The sequence below is a fragment of the Columba livia genome, chromosome 3, assembly GCF_036013475.1.
Source record: "Columba livia isolate bColLiv1 breed racing homer chromosome 3, bColLiv1.pat.W.v2, whole genome shotgun sequence".
Classification (NCBI taxonomy): Eukaryota; Metazoa; Chordata; class Aves; order Columbiformes; family Columbidae; genus Columba; species Columba livia.
This window is the reverse complement of record NC_088604.1, coordinates 102,624,388-102,648,877: the sequence shown is the minus strand read 5'-3', so window position 1 is coordinate 102,648,877 and position 24,490 is coordinate 102,624,388. Positions and strand designations below refer to the sequence as shown.

Below are 24,490 nucleotides of genomic sequence, written 5' to 3'. Positions count from 1 at the left end.
TTAGCATCTCTTAGTGATATTTTTATTTCATTAACTCTGGTCATGTTAAAGTCTTCTTTAAAGTACCTGAGTCAGTAACTCTTGTTTGCACATGTCTCTATCAAGTTGCATTAGTATGTACTGCTCTCTGATTCATCTGAATTTTTGTATTGGCTTTGTATCTTGACTTTCTCTGTAGAAATATCCAGACACTGCTCTTAAATATGGAGTTTAATACTTTTTTGTCGTTTTCTTTTCTTCTTGCAGTTGTTTTCAGAATAATGTTGAGATCCATGTTGCACATATTCAGAGTGGTCTGAGCCAGATGGGGAATTTACACGCTTTTGCAGCTAATAACACCAACAGAGACTGAACATTTTCTTCCAAGTGTACAGCAAGTAATTCTGGAAAATCCTCTTCCTTTATGTGGGCTTCACCAAATATCCTAACTGCCAGAAGATAAGGAAAAAGAAAACCTCTCAGAAAGGACCCTTTAAAATATATTCTATCTGCTTCTTAAGAAAACCAGCATTACTGGCCAGCGTTACATTAGATTTCTCCATTTGTTATTCACATACCGTAGTTTTGCTAACTGGTAATCTCTTAGTAATTGCATTTATTATAATAAACTTGAAGACATGCTTTCATATAATTTGAACTTAGTTTTTAAAAGTTCAGATGAATTCTGCACACCTCTTGCTGTTGGCTCTCCTGGTATGTTGGAAGTGATGAAGAGGAAATGGCTCGAATTGGTAGCTGCACGGCCGGTCTTTGTTGTGTAAAGCTGCGCTTCAGTGTTGCCACTGGCCATTCCAGCTTTCAGGTAGGGTGGTGACAAGGCAGGCGGAGTGTTCCTGACCTAAAGAAGCAGCAGAAGGATGGGACAGCAAGCAGAAGCTGTAAACTTGACGATGTTGGGCAGGTCTAGTGATCAGTCAGTGTCTCGTCGGAACTTTTAATTTATCGTAACTTATAGAAGGAGTCTAATGAAGGAATATTAAAATGTAACTGGTAACTGTCCAGAAAGAGATTGGTTCTGGCTTTTTTTCCCCTTCACACGGGGCAAAAGAAGCACTTTAGTTGGTGTTTTATATAAACGACTGGTTAAACTTATTGTTTTTCCAAATTTTTGTTTGTTTTGCACAACTTTTAAATTAGATTACTGGTTATCCAACAATACCCAACATGTATAAATACGAACATTTTTATAATTAAAGATAACCAGTGAGGTAAACTGCAAAAATAAAAAGTGACAACCTGCCTATGAGTACCTTTTGGAATGTTAATCTTGTAAAAAGTGTGTATTGGTTTGTTTAAATAGTCTTGTAAAGCTTCTGTGTAATGAATTGTTTCCAGATATGAATTTTCAGAGATAGCTGTAGAGATGTTTTTGATTCTTTTAGATGCCTCATTAAATGAGGTCTTTTATATGTTAATGTATAAAGAATATGTAAACAGGATTATTTTCAATTTTCAAATTTTGTATAGTTTAAAGATGCTTCTGTATTCTGTGTTGGTATTGTGCCACTGCAAAACTTTAGTGCAGAGTTTATATTTAGCTAAACTTGTTCTGTTAATTAAGAGAAATGCATAAATCTTTTATTCTCAAGGAAATTTGTAACTGAATAAATTGACCTATGAGAGTTGATATATTTCACAAAAATGCAAACTTTTTTGCAGATGGTCTCAGCTCATTTTTTTTCAAGTTAATTGCTGAAAATGAAATGTTATGAGGACAAGGTGAGTAGCTGTTTTAAAAGGTATTACAAAATAATGCTAAACACTAATTTTTCTGCAAGTTTTACCTCTCATAACACAATAGAACATTGTAGTGGTCCCTGCAATTGCTTTTGTAGTTATGTTGCCTGGTATTTTGTGATGTTACCGTCTGTTTGTTAAAGACAACAGCACTGTCCCCTCTCCACCACCCTTTTCATTTAAACAGAGGAAGGTGCCAAAGCCTCACTTAAGGCACAGAGGTTCAGTCTGACAGCAACAAATGTGATCTAAAGGTAACTGGGGGAAAAGGAACCGGCCCCTCACAGCCCTGTCCTGGTCACTGCTGCTCATCCCACCTGCTCGTGTGCCAGTTGGGGAGCTGTGCCACTGTGGAAGAACAGCTTACCTTTTTTGGTCTAGTTCTCTGCCCGTGCAGACCAGCACACTCCAGTCTTGACTCTTCTTCAAGAGGCTGCGTTTCTCCTTGATTACAAGTATTTTGGGTCAGAGTTATGTTGCTGAGTTTTGGTGGAATACAGTAATTATGACTGTTTCTGCTGAATGTGGCTTAAGTGTAATAGGAATCTCAGGAACTCACTACAATTACTGTTACTTAAGTCTGCAGGAGCAGAACAAGCTAGTTTGCTTTATTACAGTCAGTAAACTTGAATTCACCCTGCACCCCTGAGGAGTGACCATCTCATTTTCTGTCTCCTGCTGCAAGTACTGCTCTTCTGGGGTCTTCCTGACCCCTCAGGTAACAGCTCCTGAGGCCCCCAGGCCACCTTGGCTGCATAGATCTGATTTTGGTTGGTCAGTTGTTCTTTCCTTGATGTTTTTTGCAAGGAGAGCTTGTTTTTTTGGAGGGAGAATATTAATCAGCAATCCCGCTATGCTGCCTACCCTTACAAACTCTCAGATGAACCACAGTTGAGCTGTCCCAGATTTTGCAAGCACAGGGATGTTACATAGCAGCATTGAAAGCTTTTGTGCATTGGTAACCTTATTCTATGGGGCATGATTCCCAATATAGGGTATTTCCGCCACCAACACACAGGTCGCTGTGCTTTTCTGTGCTTCCAAACCAGCAAAGCCTCTGGTATTCAGGTGCTCTTCCATCACTGGAGCCTTACAACTTGCTCTGCAATGCTCTGAGATGCAGCTTTGCAGGCAGGAGAAACTGGCCTCGTTCACAAAATATGTATATAGTAATATATGTCTATTGGATGAGGGACTAGAGTGTACTATCAGCAAGTTTGCTGATGACACCAAGCTGGGAGGAGTGGTTGAAACGCCAGAAGGCTGTGCTGCCATCCAGAGACCTGGACAGGCTGGAGAGCTGGACAGGAAAAAATTTAATGAAGTAGAACAAGGGCAAGTGTAGAGTCTGGTATCTGGGCAGGAACAACTCCAGCTTCCAGTATAAATTGGGGAATGACCTATTAGAGAGCAGGGTAGGGGAAAGGGACCTGGGGCTCCTGCACTGTGCCCAGGAAGGCCAATGGCATCCTGGGGTGTGTTAGAAGGGGGTGGTCAGTAGATCAAGAGAGGTTCTCCTTCCTCTCTGCCCTGGTGAGACCACATCTGGAATATTGTGTCCAGTTCTGGGCCCCTCAGTTCAAGAAGGACAGGGAACTGCTGGAGAGAGTCCAGCGCAGGGCAACAAAGATGATGGAGTGGAGCATCTCCCTTATGAGGAAAGGCTGAGGGAGCTGGGTCTCTTTAGCTTGGAGGAGACTGAGGGGTGACCTCATTAATGTTTATAAATATGTAAAGGGTGAGTGTCACCAGGATGGAGCCAGGCTCTTCTCAGTGACAACCAACAATAAGACAAGGGGCAATAGGTACAAACTTTAACACAGAAGATTCCAATTAAATATAAGAAACTTCTTCACGATGAGGGTGCCAGAGCACTGGAACAGGCTGCCCAGGGAGGTTGTGGAGTCTCCTTCTCTGGAGACATTCAAAACCTGCCTGGACACCTTCCTGTGTAACCTCATCTGGGTGTTCCTGCTCTGGCAGGGGGATTGAACTGCATGATCTTTTGAGGTCCCTTCCAATCCCTAACATTCTGTGATTCTGTGATATCCCTCTTTAAAAAATGGACTGAATTACTGGAGAGGCTTCTCTTGGTACCAGTTTTGGTGTTCTCAGAGGTATCTCAGGGCAGAGCCATACAACCTGCCACCAATCGCATAAACAACTTCTGTGTAGCCCCTACTATTCAAATTCAAAGCTGAAGCACCTTTCCAGTGTTCACAAAACAGTCCTGCTTTTCTGTAGTTTAACCTTGGCCTAAGTGGCAGAGTTGAGGGAACAGGGTAGTTTTTTAGAGCAGATCTAAAGCAAATACTGGCAGCTGGTTTAAGGCAGTTTTTGTAACCTGTCTTCCAGGCCCCTTAGGTCTGTTATTCACATCTGAACCACAGCCGTGGCTCTCCAGGCCATGGTAAGAGAAACCCGCAGCTGAGACTTCTACCACCTCTGCTCCATACCACACCTCAGCCAAGGTAAGCAACCCCTTCCCTGCCCCAGACACACACACAAGTAGAGCAAAAACATAAACCTTTATTTTTTTTTTTCCTCTGTCAAAAAAATCCTGACAGAGAACCCCACTCCTCTACTTCTCTAAGCCCAGCCCCCACCCCCAAAACACAGTGGATTTGGTTAGCTTTTTGGCTGAAGAAGGTTAAATAGGAATAGAAAACATGCTCATAGAAATCTTTAAATACAGGGTAAAAAAGATGCCCTCAGCTGATGGAGCTGACCCGTATCTTTCTTAAATAAATAGGTAAAAATCAGTTACTACCAGATAAAGTGCAACAGTCGCAGAGCAGGAGTGAGGTAGCACGGGATGTGACTGCTCCCCGCCTGAGCCGTGTACCCCCGCCATGGGTTTGGCATTTTGGGGTGATGCCACGTCGCCGCGTCCCGCCCGCGGCAGCGCTCAGAGGGCTCGGAAGGCGCCGAGGGCGTTCTCCTCCCACTCCGAGCCTGACTCAGAGTAGCCGCTGGTGTCCTCGGCGTCCGACACGGGCGAGTACTGCCCGCAGAAGCCGCGGGCCGGCGGGTAGGGACCGGCCGCACTCCCCACGGCCGGCGGCGGCGGCCCCGCGAAGGAGTCGGGCTCGGCGCCGCTGGGCTGCCGGGGGGGGAAGCCCTCGAAGCCGGGCCCGGGGGGGAAGACGGCGGCTGGCGCCCACTCGTAGGGAGCCGAGCCCTCCTCCTTGAGCTGGACGACCTGAGCCAGGCCGGACAGGGCGTAGCGGGGCCGCTCCGGGGCGCGCAGGGCGAAGCCGGGCGGGGGCGGCTCGGCGGCGGGCGGCGCGGCGGGGCCGGGCCGGGGCGGTCCCCGCTGGCGGCGGGACTTGGCGCGCCGGTTCTGGAACCAGACCTGGGGAGAGAGGGCGGCGGTGAGGGCGGGCGGGGGCGGCCCCGGGCGGTGCGGGACAGCCGGCGCCGCTCACCTGGATGCGGGACTCGGGGATCTGCGTGGCGTCGGCCAGCTTCTCCCGGAGGTAGATGTCGGGATACATGGTGTCCTGGAAAACCAGCTCCAGCGTCTCCAGCTGCGCCGCCGTGAAGCTGGTCCGCTTCCGACGCTGCGAGGCCGCCGGCGCCCCCTCCGACGGCTCCGCCGCCCCCGCGACCCGACCCCAATCCGCCTGGGGTAGCGCCCTGAGGGCGGCCGGGAGCGGGCCGGGCCCGCCGGCCCCCGCCCACCTGCCTGCGGGGAACGCGGGCGGCTCCGCCGGGGGGTCCCCGAAGCGCAGCGCGGCCATGGCAGCGGGCGAGGAGCGGGCATGGGCCGTCCCGCCACCTTTATAGCCGGGGAGCGGGCTCGGCAGGGGCGGGGGTTGGGATGGAGGCGGCACGGCCCCGTGGGGAAGGTGGGCGCGGAGGTGCGGGCACCCCGCCGAGCCGCCTGGCCCCGCACCCCGGGCTTGCTGGTGGGGTGCCCGCTTGGGCCGTCCCCTGCCTTGCTCAGCCCGGAGGCCTCAGCGCCGGCTGGGGCCTCGCAGCCCCACGTGTGCCCGATGGGGTGGGTGATGGCTGGAGACCGCTGACCCCTTGCACGAAACATGGCAGCAAAGGGAGGAGTGGAGTGGGGCTTGCGTCTGCCTTCTGTGGGCAAAACAACTTGGTGTTGGGAGGTGGACACCCCAGATAGGACCCAGACCTACAGCTGGATTATTTCTTATACAATATCTGGGCTGTTACGGAGTTTGCTCCCTCCGACTACTGGTGTGGAGGTGGTTGTTTTCCAGCAGCTGTCTGCTTTGGCAAGTGAGGCATCTCACATAGTGTGAGACTCAAAGTAAACAGAAGTTATCTCTTCCCGTGGCCGCAGCTGCGCTGTTTGCATTGCAAGCTGTGCGGCCGGCTGACGACCTCCTGTGGTGCCCACTGCTGCAAAAACAGCTCGCTCTTTAAGATGCAAGTTGAACACACCTGGAGAGACCCAGCAGCTCAGACGGGGCAGAGACAGACACTGGTGTCACCACCTTTTCCACCCACTTGCTAATGCCTGCAGACTCCTACTTGCACAGCCCAGGCACTTCTGCGATGACCGTTTCCCAGCTGGAGAGGTCTTGCGCTCAAACGTTGCCCATATGCCCCAAAAGGCTGTGCCTGACTGTCACCAAGGTGCTTTGAAAAGTGATTGCCCTTACAGAACTATTTGCTATGAAAACCTATTTTGTATGAAAGAATAGTGTTTTGTTTGTTAAAAACCATATTTGAAAGTTTTATTCCTAAAGCATTTGTACTTTTGTGCTTTTACGTGGTGCAGTGATCTGGGTGCTTTCGTTAATGCAGTTTCTAGGTCGTTTGTTCCCAAAATCATGGCCTGTAGTTTGCAGATGATGGTCAGAAATGGTAGGATAAGTGGTAATGGGTTCAGACTGGAACACAGGAGGTTCCACTTAAATATGAGAAGAAACTTCTTCATGGTGAGGGTGCCAGAGCACTGGAACAGGCTGCCCGGGGGGTTGTGGAGTCTCCTTCTCTGCAGACATTTAAAACCCACCTGGACACCTTCCTGTGTAACCTCATCTGGGTGTTCCTGCTCCAGCAGGGGGATTGGACTGGATGATCTTTCGAGGTACCTTCCAATCCCTGACATTCTGTGATTCTGTGAGGCTCGTGCAGCGTTCTCAGTGGTGTAACGAGAGGGCACGGTGGTGAGAAAGGGTGCAGATGAGTGGTGGTGATCCACAAGTCAGGCACAGCAGTATTTTAGGTTTTTAATAAAGGACTTGAGGAGGGTTGTGTTATTCCGCAAATTCTGTGTGGGTTTAGAAAATGCCACAGGTGGCACGAAAACGGAATTACTCCATGTTACATTTATGTGATGAGTATTTTCCTCTGTTTTACACCAAACAACACTTGCTGAAAAACATAAGCGAAAATTTCTTGCTCGTGCAATGCAGAATAGAGATGTGACATCCTTTAGGTTTCTGAAGGATTTAATGCTGCTTTGAATTATGCCCTTATAGGGACATTGACTTCAGTTTCTAGGATTTGGTTATGGTGGGTTAGGTGCACCAGACAGAGACAGCAGCTTTTTCAGGGCAAAGTGTTTTTTCACACGCGTACAGACGTTTTTCCTTCAACAACAGCCCAGGCTCAAGTAGCTGCTGACACCACAGCCCCCCTACTGTTCACCCCCATCCTGCTGCTTTCCTTTTAGCTGAGTGGGTTGCTAAGCCTTGTGTGGGTCCACACAGTGTGATCAGGGCACTAATCCAAGTTAAATTAACCGTACAGTAAAAGGTATTGTTGGTTTGGTTTTGTTTTCTTACTCCAGACCTGGGATTCCCCTCCCGTGGGTCACCAGCAGCCCTGGGACAGCCACACAAGTGAGATGGCACTGCCAGGAGGAGCAGGAGGGAAAAGAGGGGACCCCATCTGGGGGTGCTCCTAGGACTGCCAACACCCGGACCTGGTGCTGGGCCAGGGGAGGACAAATCTGGGACAGGCTGCCCGGCAGCGTGGTGGTTTTCAGTGTCAGACTTCCCATTAAGGCGACTACTTTATCATTACATATTGAATACATACTCAGGAAAGAGCGAGTACTGGGGGCTAATAGACCTATTGCCAACTCATAAATCTGGAAATGGGCTGAGTCTTTGATCTCTGACTGCTGTGACATCCTTCGGGCCAAAAACCTTCTCAGTTCCCTTGCACTTGACAGTACCAGAGGTGTTCCAACAGCTGTCTTGTAACAGCAGCTAACACGCTGCTCCTGATGAGCAAATGAATGGAGACATTTCCCAGGCCCGAACGTGTTCATTCAGAGACACAGATATAACATTTGTAGACCAAAACAAAACAAAAAAGGGTCCACTTCGTTACAGTGGAAGAAAAATAACTTCTACGCACTAAACATTGTTGCGCTAAACCTTGTATAGGAGTGCGGCTTGTCCACTAGTTCTGCAACTGAATCATGTGGGCGAAATGGTTAATGCAGCCCAGAACCACACACACAGGCTCCAGGTTCATGCTCAGTCACTGAATTGCACCTCTGCAGAGGTGAAGCTTTTAGCAGTGCAAATTTAGCAGTCTCATCTCTCTGACTAAGCTTGTGAAGACTTGGTATCTTGGAGATCCCAATTTCTATATTGGTTTTAATCGAAACTGGCCAACAGGTTCAAAAGCTTATATTAGGAGACTGACCAAAAAAGGAACAGTGGTCACACAAATCTGATCTCATTAACTTAGGGAAAGTTTAAGAAAAAACAAAACCACATTTCTACTGTTGAGACTTAGCTTAAGTTTACGCTATATTGAAGAAGCAATGCCTATATAACTATCTCACAAATGAAATTAATTGTAGACCAGACACATTATTATGGTTGCACACGACTACATTTGCTCCAGAGCTGCTGCTGGCATGAAAATGCCGTATAATTTCCAGCTTCTCCAGCAGGGCCCTGATAGCAAAAATCATTAATGCACGCTAGGCTTAGGTTTTGAGGGTTTTTTCGTTCTGCCTAAGAGGAAATCTTCAGATGAATGCTTAATTTCCCTCTGATTGCTTCTAGTCACTGTGACAAAGCTCTTTACAGCCTCCAAATGCTTTTAGAGGTTTATCAGGTCTTCCCAGTGTACACACACCAAGATCTATATATTGAGGCACATCCAGGCTTTTAGGCAGAGTTCTGAGATCCCACAGTGATGTCATGTTTTTAATTTAAAGTTGTTATTTCATAGTGTTTGTAGTTTTAGTCATCATGGCTATGACAAGGAAGAGCTTGAGGAGGTGGGCTGTGTATAATCCTCACTTTGGCACAGTTTGGAGATGTCTTGAAGTGTATCCTTGAGAGACCTGAGCTGCTTGGATGTTCAGCTGTGTCCCCGGGAGCTCCTCCTGGCCAGAGCCCCGGCACGGTGCTGAGGAGGCTCTTGCTGCCTCAGCCCCACATCATCCTCTCTGCTCCTGGGGGAGCCCCAGAACAGATCCCAGCCTCCCTGGAGACAGGGACCAGTGGCCTACCGAGAAGGGGGGTTTTGCCTTCCTGGTCAGCCCAGGAAGATATTTAATGTAGAGGGCTCCTGCTGCCTCAGAAGGATGGAGGTTGGCACACTCACGCTTAGGGCTGTGCCCTTCCTGCTGCACGTGTGCAGCAGGCGTAGAGCCATAGAATCATATTGGTTGGAAGAAAACCTCAAGATCATCAATTCCAACTGCTAACCTAACACTGGCACTAAAACACGTCCCTAAGAACCTCTTTAAACACCTCCAGGGATGGTGACTCCACCACAACCTTGGGCAGCCTGTTCCAATGCTTCACAACCCTTTCCAGGAATAAAAGTTTCCTAATATCCAATCTAAACCTTCTCTGCTGCAACTTGAGGCTGTTTCCCCTTGTCTTATCACTTGCTACTCAGGAGAAGAGCCCAACCCCCTCCACGCTACAACCTCCTTTCAGGTAGTTGCAGACAGCGATAAGGTCTCCCCTCAGCCTCCTTTTCTCCAGGCTGAACAGCCCCAGTTCCCTCAGCCGCTCCTCATCACACTTGTGCTCCAGACCCCTCACCAGCTTCGTTGCCCTTCTCTGAACTCTCTCCAGCACCTCAATGTCTTTCCTGTAGCGAGGGGGATCAGTATGATCAGTACGGTGACTTGTTTGAAAAGTGCCGCAGACTGAGGATGACGCTGCTGCAGTCACAGCTCCATCTCTGGTCTGTTGTGTGGTCCCAGGCAAAATGCTGACTTCTGCACCTTGGCTGCTCCATCTGTCAAACTGAAACAGCTGCATCTGTCTCTGACCCTTGGGCTCACCTCCACCCGTGAGACAGGGAGGTGCTGTCCCTGCGCTGTGGCTGACAGCATGACCCATGGCAGTGCAGCCGCAGTGCCCTGAATAGTGACCAAGGGGCTTTCAGGGCTTTTCTACCTACAGGTAAGAAATAGGCGGTGGAGACCATGGCACTGAAGAACCAGAACGATGTCAGAGCCTGGTGACATGAATCCCCAAGGCAGGACGCTGCTCGTGCAGGCCAGCCCAGCCACAGTGCCACTAGTTATTTCAGATCACAGAGCAAAGGGCTGGTCTTGCCCAACAGCTCGGTGCCCAGATCTTCTACACGGTTAAAATAAATGTGATGTGACAAGTGGTTGTATTCTCCCTGAAAGATGGCTGTCTTGCTTGGCTAGGATCTGATTATATCTATATATGCATGATCTGTTTTCCTTTGAAAATTAAACTGCTGTCTCTCTTTGGGTTTGGCAACAAAGGACTAATAGTATCTTGTGACTTTGGCCCTGTGCTTAGGAGGGGGATGTGACTTGCTGGGGAAAGCCATTTCCTGAGAGGTGTGAGACAGGACTTCAAGACCTGGTGGTGCCGTTGGTGTATTCTGTTCCGAGGAGTTGATAAGAGCCTCAGACGCACAGAAAGCCTTGAAGAAAGCGGCCGTGGGGGAGGCGTAAGAGCCCAGCAGATGCATATGAAAAGATCAAGGGGCTGCATTTGCTAAATCCCAACAGGAACAGATTTGGGGCGAGATGCCCAGGTTCAGCAGGACGCAGAGGTAGCAAAGGGGCAAGAGCAGAGTGTGCCTGATGGCTGCAGCTGGCTCCAGACCTTGGGAGGGACAGGAAGACCAAGGATTTGGGAGTGGGAGGGAGATAAGAGCAAACGGTGGGGGTCGGCAGAGGGAAAGGAGAGGGCAATAGGGATGAAGCTACCTGGAGGTAGGAGAGGCTGGTTGCAAGGGCCTGGGATATTTAGGGTTGAATTTAGAAACTGCTAAACCTCAGCGTGCCTTTGAATTCTGAGATGCCCTGAGAATGGCAGGATGCGTGTACCTGACTGTCAGTGTTGCCTCTGCAGAGAGTGGGCAGTCCCACAAAGATTGATGCAGCTGCAAGCCCTCGGCTTAAACAATTGCTCGTTGCAGTTTATCTCTGAGCCATTTCATAGCAAATGGTACTGTGAGAGAACCTAAAGCCTCTGTTTAATAGAGCTCATGGTGTTGCTTTGCTACTTGCATGCTTTGAACAAGGCCGTGCTCCATTCTTAGAGGTATTTTACTTAATGAAGAATTGTACAACTACTGTCGATGCAGGTGGTTTTATATATAAAATTGGAGGGTTGTCTGAAGTCCCAGTAATTTTTAATTAATTCACTGTACAAGCAAAGGAAAAAACTCTATCTCTGCAGATGAACCAAAAAAACAAACAAAAAAATCATATAAGAATGGAAGAGCTAAGGAAAAAGACAGGACTCTCCTCTGCCTGTGACACACAGCAGAGGGGCCACATCCTCTTTTAACAGCACCAAATAACAGAAATATAAGCTGCAAACAGTCCCTTCTCTTCCTTTTTCAGACTCCTTGACCTTGAATGCAGTGTTCAGGCATTGTTTTGTATCTTTTCCTGGCAGACCCCTAACCCTTATCATCATCCCCTGCACGTGGTGAGGTCTTCCTCCTACCCTGACTTAGCAAGTCACAGTCACAAGATTCTCCCTTTTTCTCGTGCAGTGTTTGGTACGTATCTGAGTGCGTGAGCTGCTGAAATTAATAGATTTTTTTAATGAGAATTTCACTTTTTTCTTCTTTTTATTGTTAAAGCTTATATCTCATGGTTATTGATGAGAGGATACAAATGTGAAGAGAATTTTGCTCCAATGGTTCAAAAGCGGAAGGCAACACAAAGAACCAGAACTTTCCCAGTAAGGTTGGATGCATGTTGCCATGTGAACACGGATCTTTCTCTGCCCTGGGCTCATCTGGTGCTGTAAAACCCCTCAAGTCTTCCCTCTCTGAGTAGTATTGACTGGGGATTTCTCCAGCTGATTTCCCTGGGGATTTCTCCCTCTGATTTCCCTGCGTTTCCCCGCTGCTGCTCCAGGTGTGCCAAGGCCGATGCTCTGGCTTCAGTCTTACCATTCATTCTAAATGTTTCCCATCTTTTTTTCTGGTTAGTTTTGTCAACAAGGGAACATTGGTCCCTCGTGTATCTTGGCATTTGCAACAACACCATTTTGGTTTGCTCTAGCATTTTTTTTTTCTGAGGTGTTTAATTTCAAAGATATTCAGGGCTCGGTACAGTTTGGAAGATTTTCGGCGTTAAGATGTAGATGGAAGGTGGGAAGTTCCACATGAGTTGTGGATTTGCAGTTGATCGTTAAATCAGCAGTTTCGGGTGATCAGAACCGGGGAGTGCACCAGTTACTATGCCATTTGATGAAGTAATTCTCTTCCATGCAGGAATTGACTCATATTTCTTTGCTATTTAAAATCACAGTGAAGAAAAGAAAAGGAAATAAAATACCACGCAACGAACCCAGTAGGCATTATTCCTGTGGGTTAGCCTGATTTCTGTAAGCCCACGGCACAATTTTCTGGTGTCTGACTCACGCAGAAGCTCCACACATTTGCACAGAAACGTATCTGCGTCTTCCTCCCCCATTATCCCCGTCCTCCTCCCTCAGCTGTCCCAGAAAAGCCATCGGGTGCCATCCCGCACATCAGGTGCCATCCCACATGGTAACATCCCTCTCTCCTCTCTGCAAACAGACTCTCTGGGGCACGTCCCTGTCCCTGCCTCCCCCCTGGGCCGGTGCCCCCCCGGCTGCCCTGCTCAGGCAGCTCTTGCTCCAGACCTTCCGAATGCCCCTTGTTCTCTCGTCCCCATTTTACATGGCAGCTGCTCTTCTTCCCCCAGTATTCAAGCTCAGCTCCTCTGCTTTTGTTTCTGGCGGGGTTATTTTTCTGTTTGACTTTGGCCCCGTTTGTGAAGGGCGCTCCCTTGTCACCTCCTTAGTCTAATCCTCTCCTTTGTTGTCTAAAGGTCTTCCTCTCTTTCCTTTCCTTGGTACTTTGTTATCTTCTAGTCCCCTTGATTCTTTCCCCTCTTTTGCATTTGACCAAGCTTGTCTTATACACATTACGTGGGGCTTGTAAGAATTTTCTCCTTGACAGCTTTTCTTCCCCACCCCCCTGGAAGTTTCTCTGTGTCGCTGGAAACATGCCAAAGAGCAAATACATTTATTACTCCAAATGAGACAACTGCAATCCCAGATCGAGAGTGACTCCAGGCGGCAGTGATCGCAGCAGCTCTGTGCTGCCATCTGAGCCATCCCCCGTATCCTTATGAGGCCACGTTTTTCCTCTTTTGCTGTCGTATCTTCATATCTTGGAGGCTGTCTTAATGTCTTTGAGATAAGAGAAGGTATAAAGGAGTTTGCTGCAAGGCTGAGTGATTAGAAAAGGGTGCAGCAGCGTCGTAGCGTAGGTTTCTGTTTGCAGTTCCAGCGCTGCTGTCGTCTTTTGTCACCACCCTCGGGCTCATTGTCAATGCCTGAAGCACGACTGTAGACAAAGTCTTTATGATGTTGGCTGGAAATTGCAAAAATGGGCACAATATCACGTCAGTCACAGCATCACCTGGGCATTTCACGTCATGAGGGCCTTGGTGAGTGCCAGCATAGCAGCATTCGTGGGTTTCTAGTGTTTCAAAAAGGCTGTATTTCTCCCAAATCTTGTCAGGATAGAAAAGGTTGTGGTCTTCAAAGGGCAGAAGTGAGAAGATAAGGAGTTTCCTTTGATTAATCTCTCTTGGTTGAATGGTTCTTCCTCCGTGTTTTGTGTTTCTTATCAGATAAGACAGCAGGAGTCCTGGCATGTACACAGCAGTCCAGGAGAAGCTGGAACCTGCTGAGACTGAAAATCCTGACAGACCAAAGACTGATCCCACAGAGCCTGATGTTGCATCTCTTTGGACAAATGCTGATCTTCCCACTGGCTGCATGGAGCCAGCTCCTGCTTGATTGACTGGGATAATTTCTAGCTGTGAGGTGAGAAGGTGCCCACACAAGCAAACTGCTGTACGTTGTGCTCTTTCCTCATCATAACAAAGTGTCCAGAACACGTGTGTGAGTGCTGAATCCCTTCATCTCAAGCAGGTCTTCGTGTTTGAGCTCTCCACAGCAGCAGGTGGCCATTAACAGCCTATAGCCAAGCCTGGGCCATCCATAGGTATCCATCAAATGCCGCTGTAACTTGCCTGCGGCCCCATTGCAGAAGGGAAGGTGCATGACACAGGCTTGTTCCTAGAAGATCCCTGTCCCAGAGCAGGATCAGTGCCTGCTTCCTGCTCTGCAGGCCTCCATCGCATCTTGCAGCAATGCAGCTTCACCAGATTCCTTTGGCTAACCAGAGGGGAAGAGCTGGTTTCAGATGGGAGTTTTACTTAGGACCACATAAAATGAGTATGCACCAAGAGCTGCAGAAGGCCCCCCTGACCTCTGTTCTCTGTCCACATTGCCCAGGTCAGTTCTCAAACTCTTGCTGGTGTTTTCAGCAGGTGCAGAAACCATGGACCACATCACACAGTAGGAAAGAATTACTAATTTTTTCTTCATGTAGACGGGTAGAATTCATGAAGAAAAAGAAAAAGAAGAAGTCATGAAGTGCTCTTTGGAAAACTTGCAGAATAGCCACAGTGTAGATATTTTCAGCTATTTTTGCTGGGTGAAGTTTGGGCCATTTGGGAACTGACCATTAAGCATGGTATAAATAGGAAGGAGAAATTTAAGTGGAAAATACCTTTGCCAGCAGTGCCTCCAGTTGGCACAGCAGATGTAAGTAAGGGATGTACCTGCTTTGGCTGGCACTTTTTTTTTGGTGGGGAAATGCCTCCATTAGACCTATTTATTGGTTGACTACATTAGCAAAATACTCCTAGTGCGGCTTTTGTTATATAGCAAAGTGTTATTTTCCACCTCCTTCCTGAAGAAAATAAGCAGTGCTTCTATGTGCTTGTTTGACTGAAAACCAGTTAATTTTCTTTCATGCAGTTAGAAACTTTTCTTTTCCATAGCAGCATGGTCATTGTTTAGATTAAGTTTGAGAACAAGAAGGTAACGCTCCAGGACAGAGTTAATGTTTGTAATTGCTCTGGTCTGGGAGCTGAGGCCTCTGAGCATTGCCCACAGATGTGAGACATCGAGGAAGGGGGCAGAGATGGGCCAGAGCTTGGCTGACATCCACACTGATCAATAAGAGTATTCCATCTCATCAGCATCATCCTGCATATTTGAGGAGAGTTGGGATATTCCACACAGGTTTTCTCAGAGCCAGGACTGAGACCAGTTTGGGGGAGTTCTGTTCAGGGCTTTCTTTATTTTGGCCTTTTTCCATCGTGCTGTTTTGCAGAGGCCTCTGGGCCTTCCTGCCTTTTTCTCTGTTCTGTCTCCAGGATCGGCTGTTTGGGACCAGGTGCTGCTGCCTGCCACTGGCTGCTCAGTGTGGATGGAATTTGTGAGGAATTGCATTGAGTATCTTATTTTATATTCTATTTTATATACATATATATTATTAGTAGTAGTATATTGGTGTTATTTTGTTATTTTATTAAACTGTGTTTGTCTCAATCCACAGGTTTGTTCCTTCACTTTCAATTCTCTTCCCTATTCAGGGGCGGCAGGCGGGGGAGTGAGCGAGTGGCTGTCGTGGTTGTATTGCTAGCTCAGGTTAAACCACGACATTGTAAAATCAGAGATTCTTTTCTGTTAGAACCGCGTCTTTATTACAGCACAGGAGAGCGGAGGGTAGTGCTGATGTAACATTGGGGGACGCTGGAGAGCAAAGATCCCGGTTTCCCTGCATGAAGCACAGGGGCTACATGTGCCTCAGTGGGGAGATGGTGGGACACTCTCCAGTGTGACAGTCACTCTCCGGTGTGACACTCTGTGCTGGGCCCCTTGTGTAGTGCCAGGTGGGAGCACAGGGTAAAGAGGGCAGCAGCAACCGTGGGCTGAGGCTGGAGGGGGCTGCTGTGGTTGCCGGTGTCACCTGTGTCAGCAGAAATTCATGTGACATTTTGGGCAGGGGAAGGCAGCGCTGATGTTTCCTGGCTGCTGCGCTGGGAGCGTGCCCATAAGCTTGGCTACGAGGATGAGACGTTTTCCAGCATAGAGAAGGTTTGTGTCTGTGCAGTTTTAAGGTCAAATTGTGCCATTGCACCCTCAAAAGTCCAGCACAGGGCCACAAAGATGATGAAGGGAGTGGAGCATCTCCCTTATGAGGAAAGGCTGAGGGAGCTGGGGCTCTTTAGCTTGGAGAAGAGGAGACTGAGGGGTGACCTCACTCATGTTTATAAATATGGAAAGGGTGAGTGTCACGAGGATGGAGCCAGGCTCTTCTCAGTGACAACCAATGATAAGACACGGGGCAATGGGTACAAATTGGAACACAGGAGGTTCCAATTAAATATGAGAAGAAACTTCTTCTCAGTGAGGGTGCCGGAGCACTGGACCAGGCTGCCCAGGGGGGTTGTGGAGTCTCCTTCTCTGCAGACATTCAAAACCTGCCTGGACACCTTCCTGTGTAACCTCATCTGGGTGTTCCTGCTCCAGCGGGGAATTTGAGCTGGATGATCTTTTGAGGTCCCTTCCATTCCCTGACATTCTGTGAGACAGTGAACAGTGGCAGATTGTGAAAGGGGCAGTACCAGTAACTCTTGCCCAGAACATTTTTGGCAGGCCAGCTAACCACCACCTGGGAGGGCTCTCAGACTGTGGTGATGCTCTGTCTCCCCACATTGTGCAGCCCCTCCTGGTGAAGACAGGCTAGACGGCCCTGGCTTGGCCTGTTAAATGCGCTTCTTGCCAAGATGCTGGGTCCCTGTGAGATGAAACAGAGCAGGTCAGGGAAAGAGTAAGACATCAATATTTTCCTGTGAAGTCTTTTAGGATCTCAGAAGAAAACATTGCTGAAAACCAAACAGTCTTTAGTCCCAGGCTCAGAGCGGGGGGTACCGTGTGTGTAAAGCTGGGAAAGGTACCTCAGGAACCCCAGGCCATTCCCATGGCAAATGTCCACTAATGTAGTGGTACAGATATTCAGACTCACATGAGCAGAGCGTGGATTTACAAGTTTTTGGGGATAGACCTCATACAATTAGCACTGGTGAAACCTCTGCACTAAACCTTTATTCAGCAGTGTTTTAGTCTTCCTTATGTTATTGTATCCTAGTTTGCATGTCTTGTATCCTACAGGCAGTGCCCTAAGCAATGGGCACAGACTGAAGCACAGGAGGTTCCATCTGAATATGAGGAGAAACTTCTTTCCTTTGAGGTGCCAGAGCCCTGGAACAGGCTGCCCAGAGAGATTGTGGAGTCTCCTTCACTGGAGACATTTGAAACCCACCTGGACACCTTCCTGTGTGATCTGCTCTGGGTGAACCTACTTTAGCAGGTGGGTTGGACTGGCTGATCTCCAGAGGTCTCAACCCCAACCATTCTGTGATTCTGTGTGATTCTGAGCAGCACCCCTGAAAGAAACTGAACCAAAAGTGTTTTCTGAATACCCCACATGGAAGAGAGCCACTTACATACAGCAATCACAGCAGCTTCACTGATTCTTTTATCATCACTTCTGTTGTCAGCTGACAGATGTGAGGGTGGAAAGAGAAAAGGGAGCCTGGATGGAACCTGGGCAACAATCTGGACTCTTTGGGGAAAAATACTTCATTAGTATGTGTAATTTCAGATCCACCAGCTGGCATTGCTGCTAGCTGGACAGAAATGCCAGGCAGGCAGAGGGAAGAAGCACATCATGTATCTCATCCTGTATCTCTCTAGCAGGCAGGGGAAGTAATATGTGGCTTTTTACATGCTATAGGAGTCCAGGTGAGTTCATGGAGCATTGCAGCATGGAGGACCATCCTGGCCTAAACTCTTCCCTTAGTCACCAGTCCCCTTGTGTTAGATACAGAGATTGCAGAGCACAGGCAGGAGTTGCTCCAAATCAGTGTGGTGAGTCCCTGTCTTCAGGTTTATGGAACTTGTACCCAAACTGTGTCCACTTGTGCTACCACAGCAGGTCCTCAGGGCAGCGGTGTGCCAGGATTTAAAGCAGTACAGAGGTTTCGTTCAGGAGGTCTGTGCCACAGCAGATGCTACCCTCAGGGACCATTACCCCAACACCCTGCAGCTCTGGATAAGCTTCCCCCAAACTCAGCTTTGTTATTTTTCTTCACAGTGAGTGTAGTGGGAAGCACTCATCCAAAAGCTCTGGGAGCTGCTGGTCTGGTCCATAAAGGGGAGTGGGTGTGTGATGCTCCTCAGTGCTGGTTTTTACTGCATGGCTGCTTTTACCCAGCAGCATCCCAGCAGCACCAGGGTCAGAGCATAAAAGCAGCAGCTGTGACATTAGTCTCTTTTGGTCTGGACAGGCATCTGTGAGGCACAGAGAGAGCTACCTACTTGCTAGGTCACTATAGCTGTCAGTCAGTGCTGACTGGGGCCAGATCTGAATGTCGGGTCCTGAGATGAGAGGTTTCACCCTGTCGTTCTTCTGCAGAGGCGGCTGCTCTTCCTGAAGAAGTCTTTCAAGAGCATTTCTCCGAAGGGATGCAGGAAAAAGAAGAAAACATCCCCCCCGTGCTTTTACTTCTGTGCTGGCATTGCATTGCTGCCTGTGGCCTTCTCTCCTCCCAGCAATGCGTGGCTTTACGGTTGCATGGGCTGGGTGGAATATATTATAGAGCAAAACTCTATTTAGCCGTGATGTCAACTGCAGCCAACTATAAAAAGCTCAGTAATGCTCTTTGAAAGTGTAACAGCTGCTGCTCTGCACAGTCTCTGGTGTATTACCAGTCCGCCCTATTTCATGTGCACACAACCAAAATAAAACATTATAGCAATCATCTTATTATATAGTTCAAGGAATTTGGGACATATATTCCCTAGAAACCAGGAGGAATTCAAGGTTAGCCAGACTGGGTAATTTTACACAGTTTGTTAACAGAAAGGTAATTTTGTCCTGGGTTTTACCTCGCACTTGACTGTGTGTTATTAGCCATCCCTACATAGTGACAACAGAGCAGCAAACCTTTCCTCTGGGTGCTTTTGCTGGTTGTCATTCATGTACAGTTATATACTGAGGTCGTCTGTACTGCATGGGGCAAGTCCAGCAATGTGTTACCCAACGTATGAAACCTGGTTTTGTTCTTAACTGGATGTGGCCACATATATTTGAAAACATACTAACCAGGCCAAAATTTCCTATGAAGTCAGCACCGTTTAAGAAAAACGTGATTTGTTAATTTAGAGTGAGCAGAGAAAAGCGAAAGGCTGTGCAATTTTGCTAGCAATTCACCCTGTCGCAGTCCTGGAGCTGGGGTCTGGGCTGGGTTTCTGCTAAGGACAGCACTGGAACTGTGGATGCTGTAATAAATCCGATTCTTTTCTAAAATCTGAACATTTAGGAGTAATCTCTGCATTTCACTCTGTGGGCTTCCTTCTGTTGAGGACCTTGATACATTTTTCCAGGAGTCTGTATTTTAGTAAAATATAGAATAGTTTGGGTTGGAAGGGACCTTCAAAGGCTGAGCGACCTGCCTGCGGTTGTGTGAAAGCCAGCGGGTGGCAGAGCATGAAGGGGAGCCGGGCTGCTCCGGCTCTGCTTTCCCCCCTCCCACCCTTCCCTTTAGTTTCTGGGACTGATCTGTGACGAGCTGACGCTATCAGGGCTCCGTCCAATTCGATTTTCTGCAACCAAATGAGGCAGCTCGAACAACACGAGTCTGGGAATCAACACGAGTCTGGGAATCAACAGCTACATAAAAGGGCAAGAAAAAGTTGCAGAGGAATACCGTGCAAGTGTGTAGTTTGCTGTTGTGGTGGCTTGAAGTCCTGCTGGGCTGAGCCCTGGCTCACCGGGGTCCGTCGTGGGGACCTGCCAGGCTGAGGGGCAGCACCCTCCTGCCTCGCAGAGCTCATCAGCCTGAGCTCCAGGTCCCTTCTGCATCCTCCACAATACCCACCAGTGCGAAGTGGCCGCGGTGTTGTAGACAGGTGGAATTTGTTTGCTCTGTACCGCAGATAAGTGCCTTCATGGTGTGGGTGAGGAACGGTCTGTTCCCAAGTGACGTGAAAGCTCCTCTGACACGGGTTTGAAGCAGCACTGACCTCACTGGTCTGCAAGGAAATGGTTGGCTGCCAAACACGGCTGTTACCAAAGGAGACAGGATAGTCAGGCAACGTGAGGAATGATTTGGCATCAGAGAAAGCCGCTGGGCTGGAACTGCACGCATGGCAGGACGGGCTCGGCCGTGTCTCTGCACACTGGCTGCACCCAGCTCCCGAGCAGGGACATTTCATCTGTGAGGACATCAGAGACACCCAGAAACAAAAGCAAGTGGCCTCGATCACATGGGAAGGATATTAGGAAAGTTTAGGATATTAAGAAATATTAGGTTGGATATTATTATAGGAAAAGGTGTTTCACCCAGAAGGTGGTGGAGCACTGGAACAGGCTCCCCAGGGAGGTGTCACGGCCCCAAGCCTGACAGTGTTCAAGAAGAGACTGGACAACACCCTCAGACACATGGTCTGAGCTGTGGGGTTCTCATATGCAGGGACAGGAGTTGGACTCGATCCTTGTGGGTCCCTTCCAGCTCAGGACATTCTATGACTCTGTGAAGCTTGTGCAGGAGCCAGGGAGCAGCCTCAGAGCCCAGCACAGTGCTGTGGACACAGGCTGACCCTCCCTCCTGGCTCCCCAAGAACCCCTCAGGCCACCCCGCTTTGCCAGGGCCCTGGGCTGTGGGCTGTGCTGGTGAGCAAGGTGAGGAGCTCACCGATACATGGGCAAACACCATAGGGTTGTTTAAATAAGCTGATGCTAAAGAGAGGTGACTTGTAGGGAGGAATTTACAGGCTACAGTGTGCAGCAATATGCTATCAGGTGAGAACTGGGACATTTTCTGTGTCCAGCCATGTACACATAATGGTATCACAGGGGGAGCTGAGTTGCTGTGGTATTTACGGTTGTGGGTTTTTTTAAGGGCACCTAGGAAACAGGATACTGGAAATCCTTGAACATTTAATAACTTCCCAGTCAGAGCCTTTATTTGTCCTCTAAGAGTCTGCAGATTACTTAAGACTTTACTATATCCCTTGATAACTACGAGCTCAGTTCTTTAGATATTGAGCAGCCTCCATTCTAAATAGGGATGGCTGAGACTTTTTGCAAAGCTTTTGTCTACCTTTGTCTGAGGCTTTGCAACGACTAAGTGGCTTCCACACTTCTAGAAGTGAGACTGGTAAATCATTGGCCATGACCCCGTTTGTTCAAAGAAGAAAAGAAAATAGTTCTGCAGTCCTATACAGGTGACGAGATGAAGCTGTCTGTCTCGTACAATAGCCATAGAAACCTCAGGCGCCTGGTGTTCTGACTCCCCGGCTACGATTTTCCACAGTGACCAAGTAATTTACTTAATCCTTTCACTACCTCTTTGTAGAGTCTTGGAGCTTCAGGGTGTCAGAAGGAATCATCAAACTAATTCCTGCAAGGCATTAGAAGGCAAGACCTTGCAGTGTGTCACTGTGGAAAAAAAAAATGCTTTATTTCAAAACAGATGTTTTCCCTCAAATAAATTTTAGAAATTGAGAAAAATGAACTCCTTCAAAAAAGAAAATTAATTGAAAACTTGGAGCTTCTGGCAATGAACGTGATGCTAAAGCTGACATCTCTTTCTCTTGCAGTTCGAGAAGTTTTCTTCTTTAGACCTTCAGGACTTCCCACTCCTCCTGAGGGATGTCTTCTCCTGACTCCTAGGTGACTGTTAGAAAAATCAAAAATGTTATATATTTTGTAGTGCATTAAATTACTTACCTCTAAATAAGTATTATTTTAATCAGACCAGTTGCGTTGGGTACTCTTACTTATTTTTGTGGCATCTGGTAGTCCTAATCAGGACCAGCCCCTTCCTGATGTGACCACTAAAGCCTGGGGACTGAATGATTCTGTTAAAGTGATCAACAGTGAGATAACTACGCCTTGCACCAAACACAGGGAGGGGGTCAGAACGAACACCCACTGACCTGAATGTGGCATTTCACACCACAACGCTAAGGTTCAACCCGCAAAGGTTGCTACTGCCCTCTTTTTGAATAGAGAGGATCAGCAAGAACTGTCTGACCGTCCTGGCTATCAGGTTACTGGGAGTTGCAGGGCACGCTACTGGTGATGTTTGGGACCTGGTCTGGCAAGGAATTTCCTTCTCCAGGTTTTCATAGAACAACTTCGGTTGGAAGAGACCCTCAGGATCATCGAGTCCAACCATAACCGAACTCTGGCACTAAACCATGTCCCTAAGAACCTCGTTTATATGTCTTTTAAACACCTCCAGGGATGGTGACTCCACCACTTCTCCAGATTTTGATCTGGAATGGAACTTCAGTTGCTGTTGCGAATATCAGAGCCTGTTCTCTACCTGGAAGATACTGTTTTGCTGTTGTGTAAAGGCTACTCAACCATTACAGTGACGGGCACTCTGTGGAGGCCTGTAATAAAGGCAACACACAAAACGAGATAATACATTCACATAGTTTTGAGCCTAAGGGCTTGTCTATACTAGAGGTATTTTTTTTTCCATGAGTATCTCAGCGAGGTTAAACACGCGCTCTTCCTGCCTGTGTCTGTATAGCTACATCTCAATGAGGCCTTTTATCAGCATAACTATGTCAGCAAAAGACCCAGCTCTTAACTCCTGTAATTACTCTGGTAAGGCTCCTTAAGTGGAGGGCAGCTTATACAGATTCTGCAGATGGAAGGAAGCAAGAGAATTGCTCCTTTCATCATGATAGCGTTTTATCTCAGGGCCCTAGCGCTGACATTCTGAGTGTTGTTAACCTCTGCTATTTTAGGGATGGTGTGTAGGAGCGCATCACCACGGAATCAGGCATTCAGATATTTCTCTCCTGAGAATATGGTTCAGAAATGTGGCTGGCGAGATGTAATCACCTCGGTTAAGCTTTTCCTTTGAGAACTTATTTTCTACTTCTTGCTTTGTTTTTTCCCGATGAAACTCCCTCGCATGCCAGCCATCCTGGACCCTGTTTCACATAAAATGCATGATAAGGTCCCCAGTGAATGACTGCATGATTATTTTAAATTATATGTTCATATGTTGTTACCCTACTCATTCTAAGATTTCATTATCTTGCAGAAAAGCAAGTAAAAGGATTCATGTCTCCCTATATTTAAGAGGAAAAACATATGACCTGTTCAGCAGCAAGTCCTCTCAAGCAGCAGCAAGATACGGACCAAAAGGTGTATATATAAACTGTAGACATTTCAAGCCAAAGGTGCTGGTTCAGATTACAGATGTAATAAATGTGCCAGTCTTGACCTCTGGCCTGATGAAAAATGAGAGTTTGGGAGCTTAAGGAGATCCCTGTGCCATGTCCCTCCTTCACACCCCTCTACTTGCAGCGCTTCTCCCTAACACTTGTACTGACCCAGTCGTTTATGGGGCTGGGAACCAGGTCTGGGCACAAGGCCAGTTTGAAAAGACAGAGAGAAAGAGAGGGTGGGATGAAGGGAAGGAGACTGCATGTCACTACGTGCCAGTGTCACCACGGAAACGCCGTCGCACCAAAACGGCCTTCTGCCATGGTGGGGAGAGGAGCTGCCATCTCTCAGAGAGGAACGTCTGCAACCCAAGAAAAGGCAGGGTCACTAGTGCAGCCCTGCACAAACTCAGATTCGTGACTCTGCCTTGCAACGAAGGGTCTTGCGTTACTTTTGTGAGAAAGGATGTTACTGCTTATCTCCCTTGAGGACAGCCTGCTCACAGATAAAGAGAACGGGAAGTCCTGTGTCTGTAGTTTGTCCTGTACTGTCCATTGGGAAACTGGAGTGAGGAGGTTTTAGCTCAAAGTTTTCATTTTCATTCACCAGCTTCATGCACCATAATCTCCTCTGATTTTATTATCCTTGGTGAGAAAGAGGAAGAAAAAAAAATGGCGTCATAACACTATAATCGGTCTGATGAGACCTGGGTGATTCTCAGCAGTTCTGCTGCACAGCAGATTTCAGTCCATGGTTGTTGCTACAGTGGACAACTTCCAAGGCCCACAAAAGCCACAAAGGGTTTTTTGTTGTCATTATTACAAGAGGACAAGAGGTAATGGTTTTAAACTAAAGGACAGGAGACATGAGGAAGAAATGTTTTACAATGAGGGTGATGAAACACTGGCCCAGGTTGCCCAGAGAGGTGGTAGATGCCCCATCCCTGGAGACATTCCAGGCCAGGCTGGATGGGGCTCTGAGCAACCTGATCTGGTTGAAAATGTCCCTGCTCATTGCAGGGGTTGGACTGGATCAGCTTTGAAGGTCCCTTCCCACCCAAACTATGCTATGATTCTATTCTATGATTCTATTAAAGGAACGGAAGTCAATAGATTTAGTCCCACTGTGCAGGATCTGCCTCTCCGCTCACAGTCCACAAATTGCGAGGGGTTGAAATTGCCTGCTGGAGTGC

General features: G+C 48.0%; 2 protein-coding genes and 1 long non-coding RNA gene across 10 annotated transcripts in view; 2 read left to right on the top strand and 1 right to left on the bottom strand.

Moving 5' to 3' along the window:
- LIN9 (lin-9 DREAM MuvB core complex component) overlaps positions 1 to 1,648 on the top strand; it is a 39,949-nt gene extending 38,301 nt beyond the window's left edge. For all 6 annotated transcript variants that reach the window (XM_065058615.1, XM_065058614.1, XM_065058619.1 and 3 more), the window contains one exon: positions 247 to 1,648. In XM_065058615.1, coding sequence (XP_064914687.1) covers positions 247 to 352 — 106 coding nt within the window. In that variant the 3' untranslated portion in view covers positions 353 to 1,648. The remainder of the gene's footprint in view (positions 1 to 246) is intronic.
- A 2,402-nt stretch (positions 1,649 to 4,050) lies between these two features.
- Positions 4,051 to 22,548, top strand: LOC110362520 (uncharacterized). 3 transcript variants are annotated; one of them, XR_010471651.1, is made up of 3 exons: positions 4,051 to 4,208; positions 13,814 to 17,412; positions 21,708 to 22,548. It is a non-coding gene; the product is annotated as an uncharacterized LOC110362520 (long non-coding RNA). The 3 variants fall into 3 exon arrangements; XR_010471649.1 differs by lacking the exon at positions 4,051 to 4,208 and adding an exon at positions 4,608 to 4,768; XR_010471648.1 differs by lacking the exon at positions 4,051 to 4,208 and adding an exon at positions 4,981 to 5,216.
- Positions 4,236 to 5,692, bottom strand: MIXL1 (Mix paired-like homeobox). Its single transcript, XM_065058620.1, has 2 exons — positions 5,166 to 5,692; positions 4,236 to 5,092 (listed from the first exon to the last, which is right to left on the bottom strand). The coding sequence occupies exons 1-2, from the start codon at positions 5,478 to 5,480 to the stop codon at positions 4,646 to 4,648; spliced, it is 762 nt and encodes a 253-aa protein (XP_064914692.1). The 5' UTR covers positions 5,481 to 5,692; the 3' UTR covers positions 4,236 to 4,645.
- Positions 22,549 to 24,490: the final 1,942 nt, after the last annotated feature.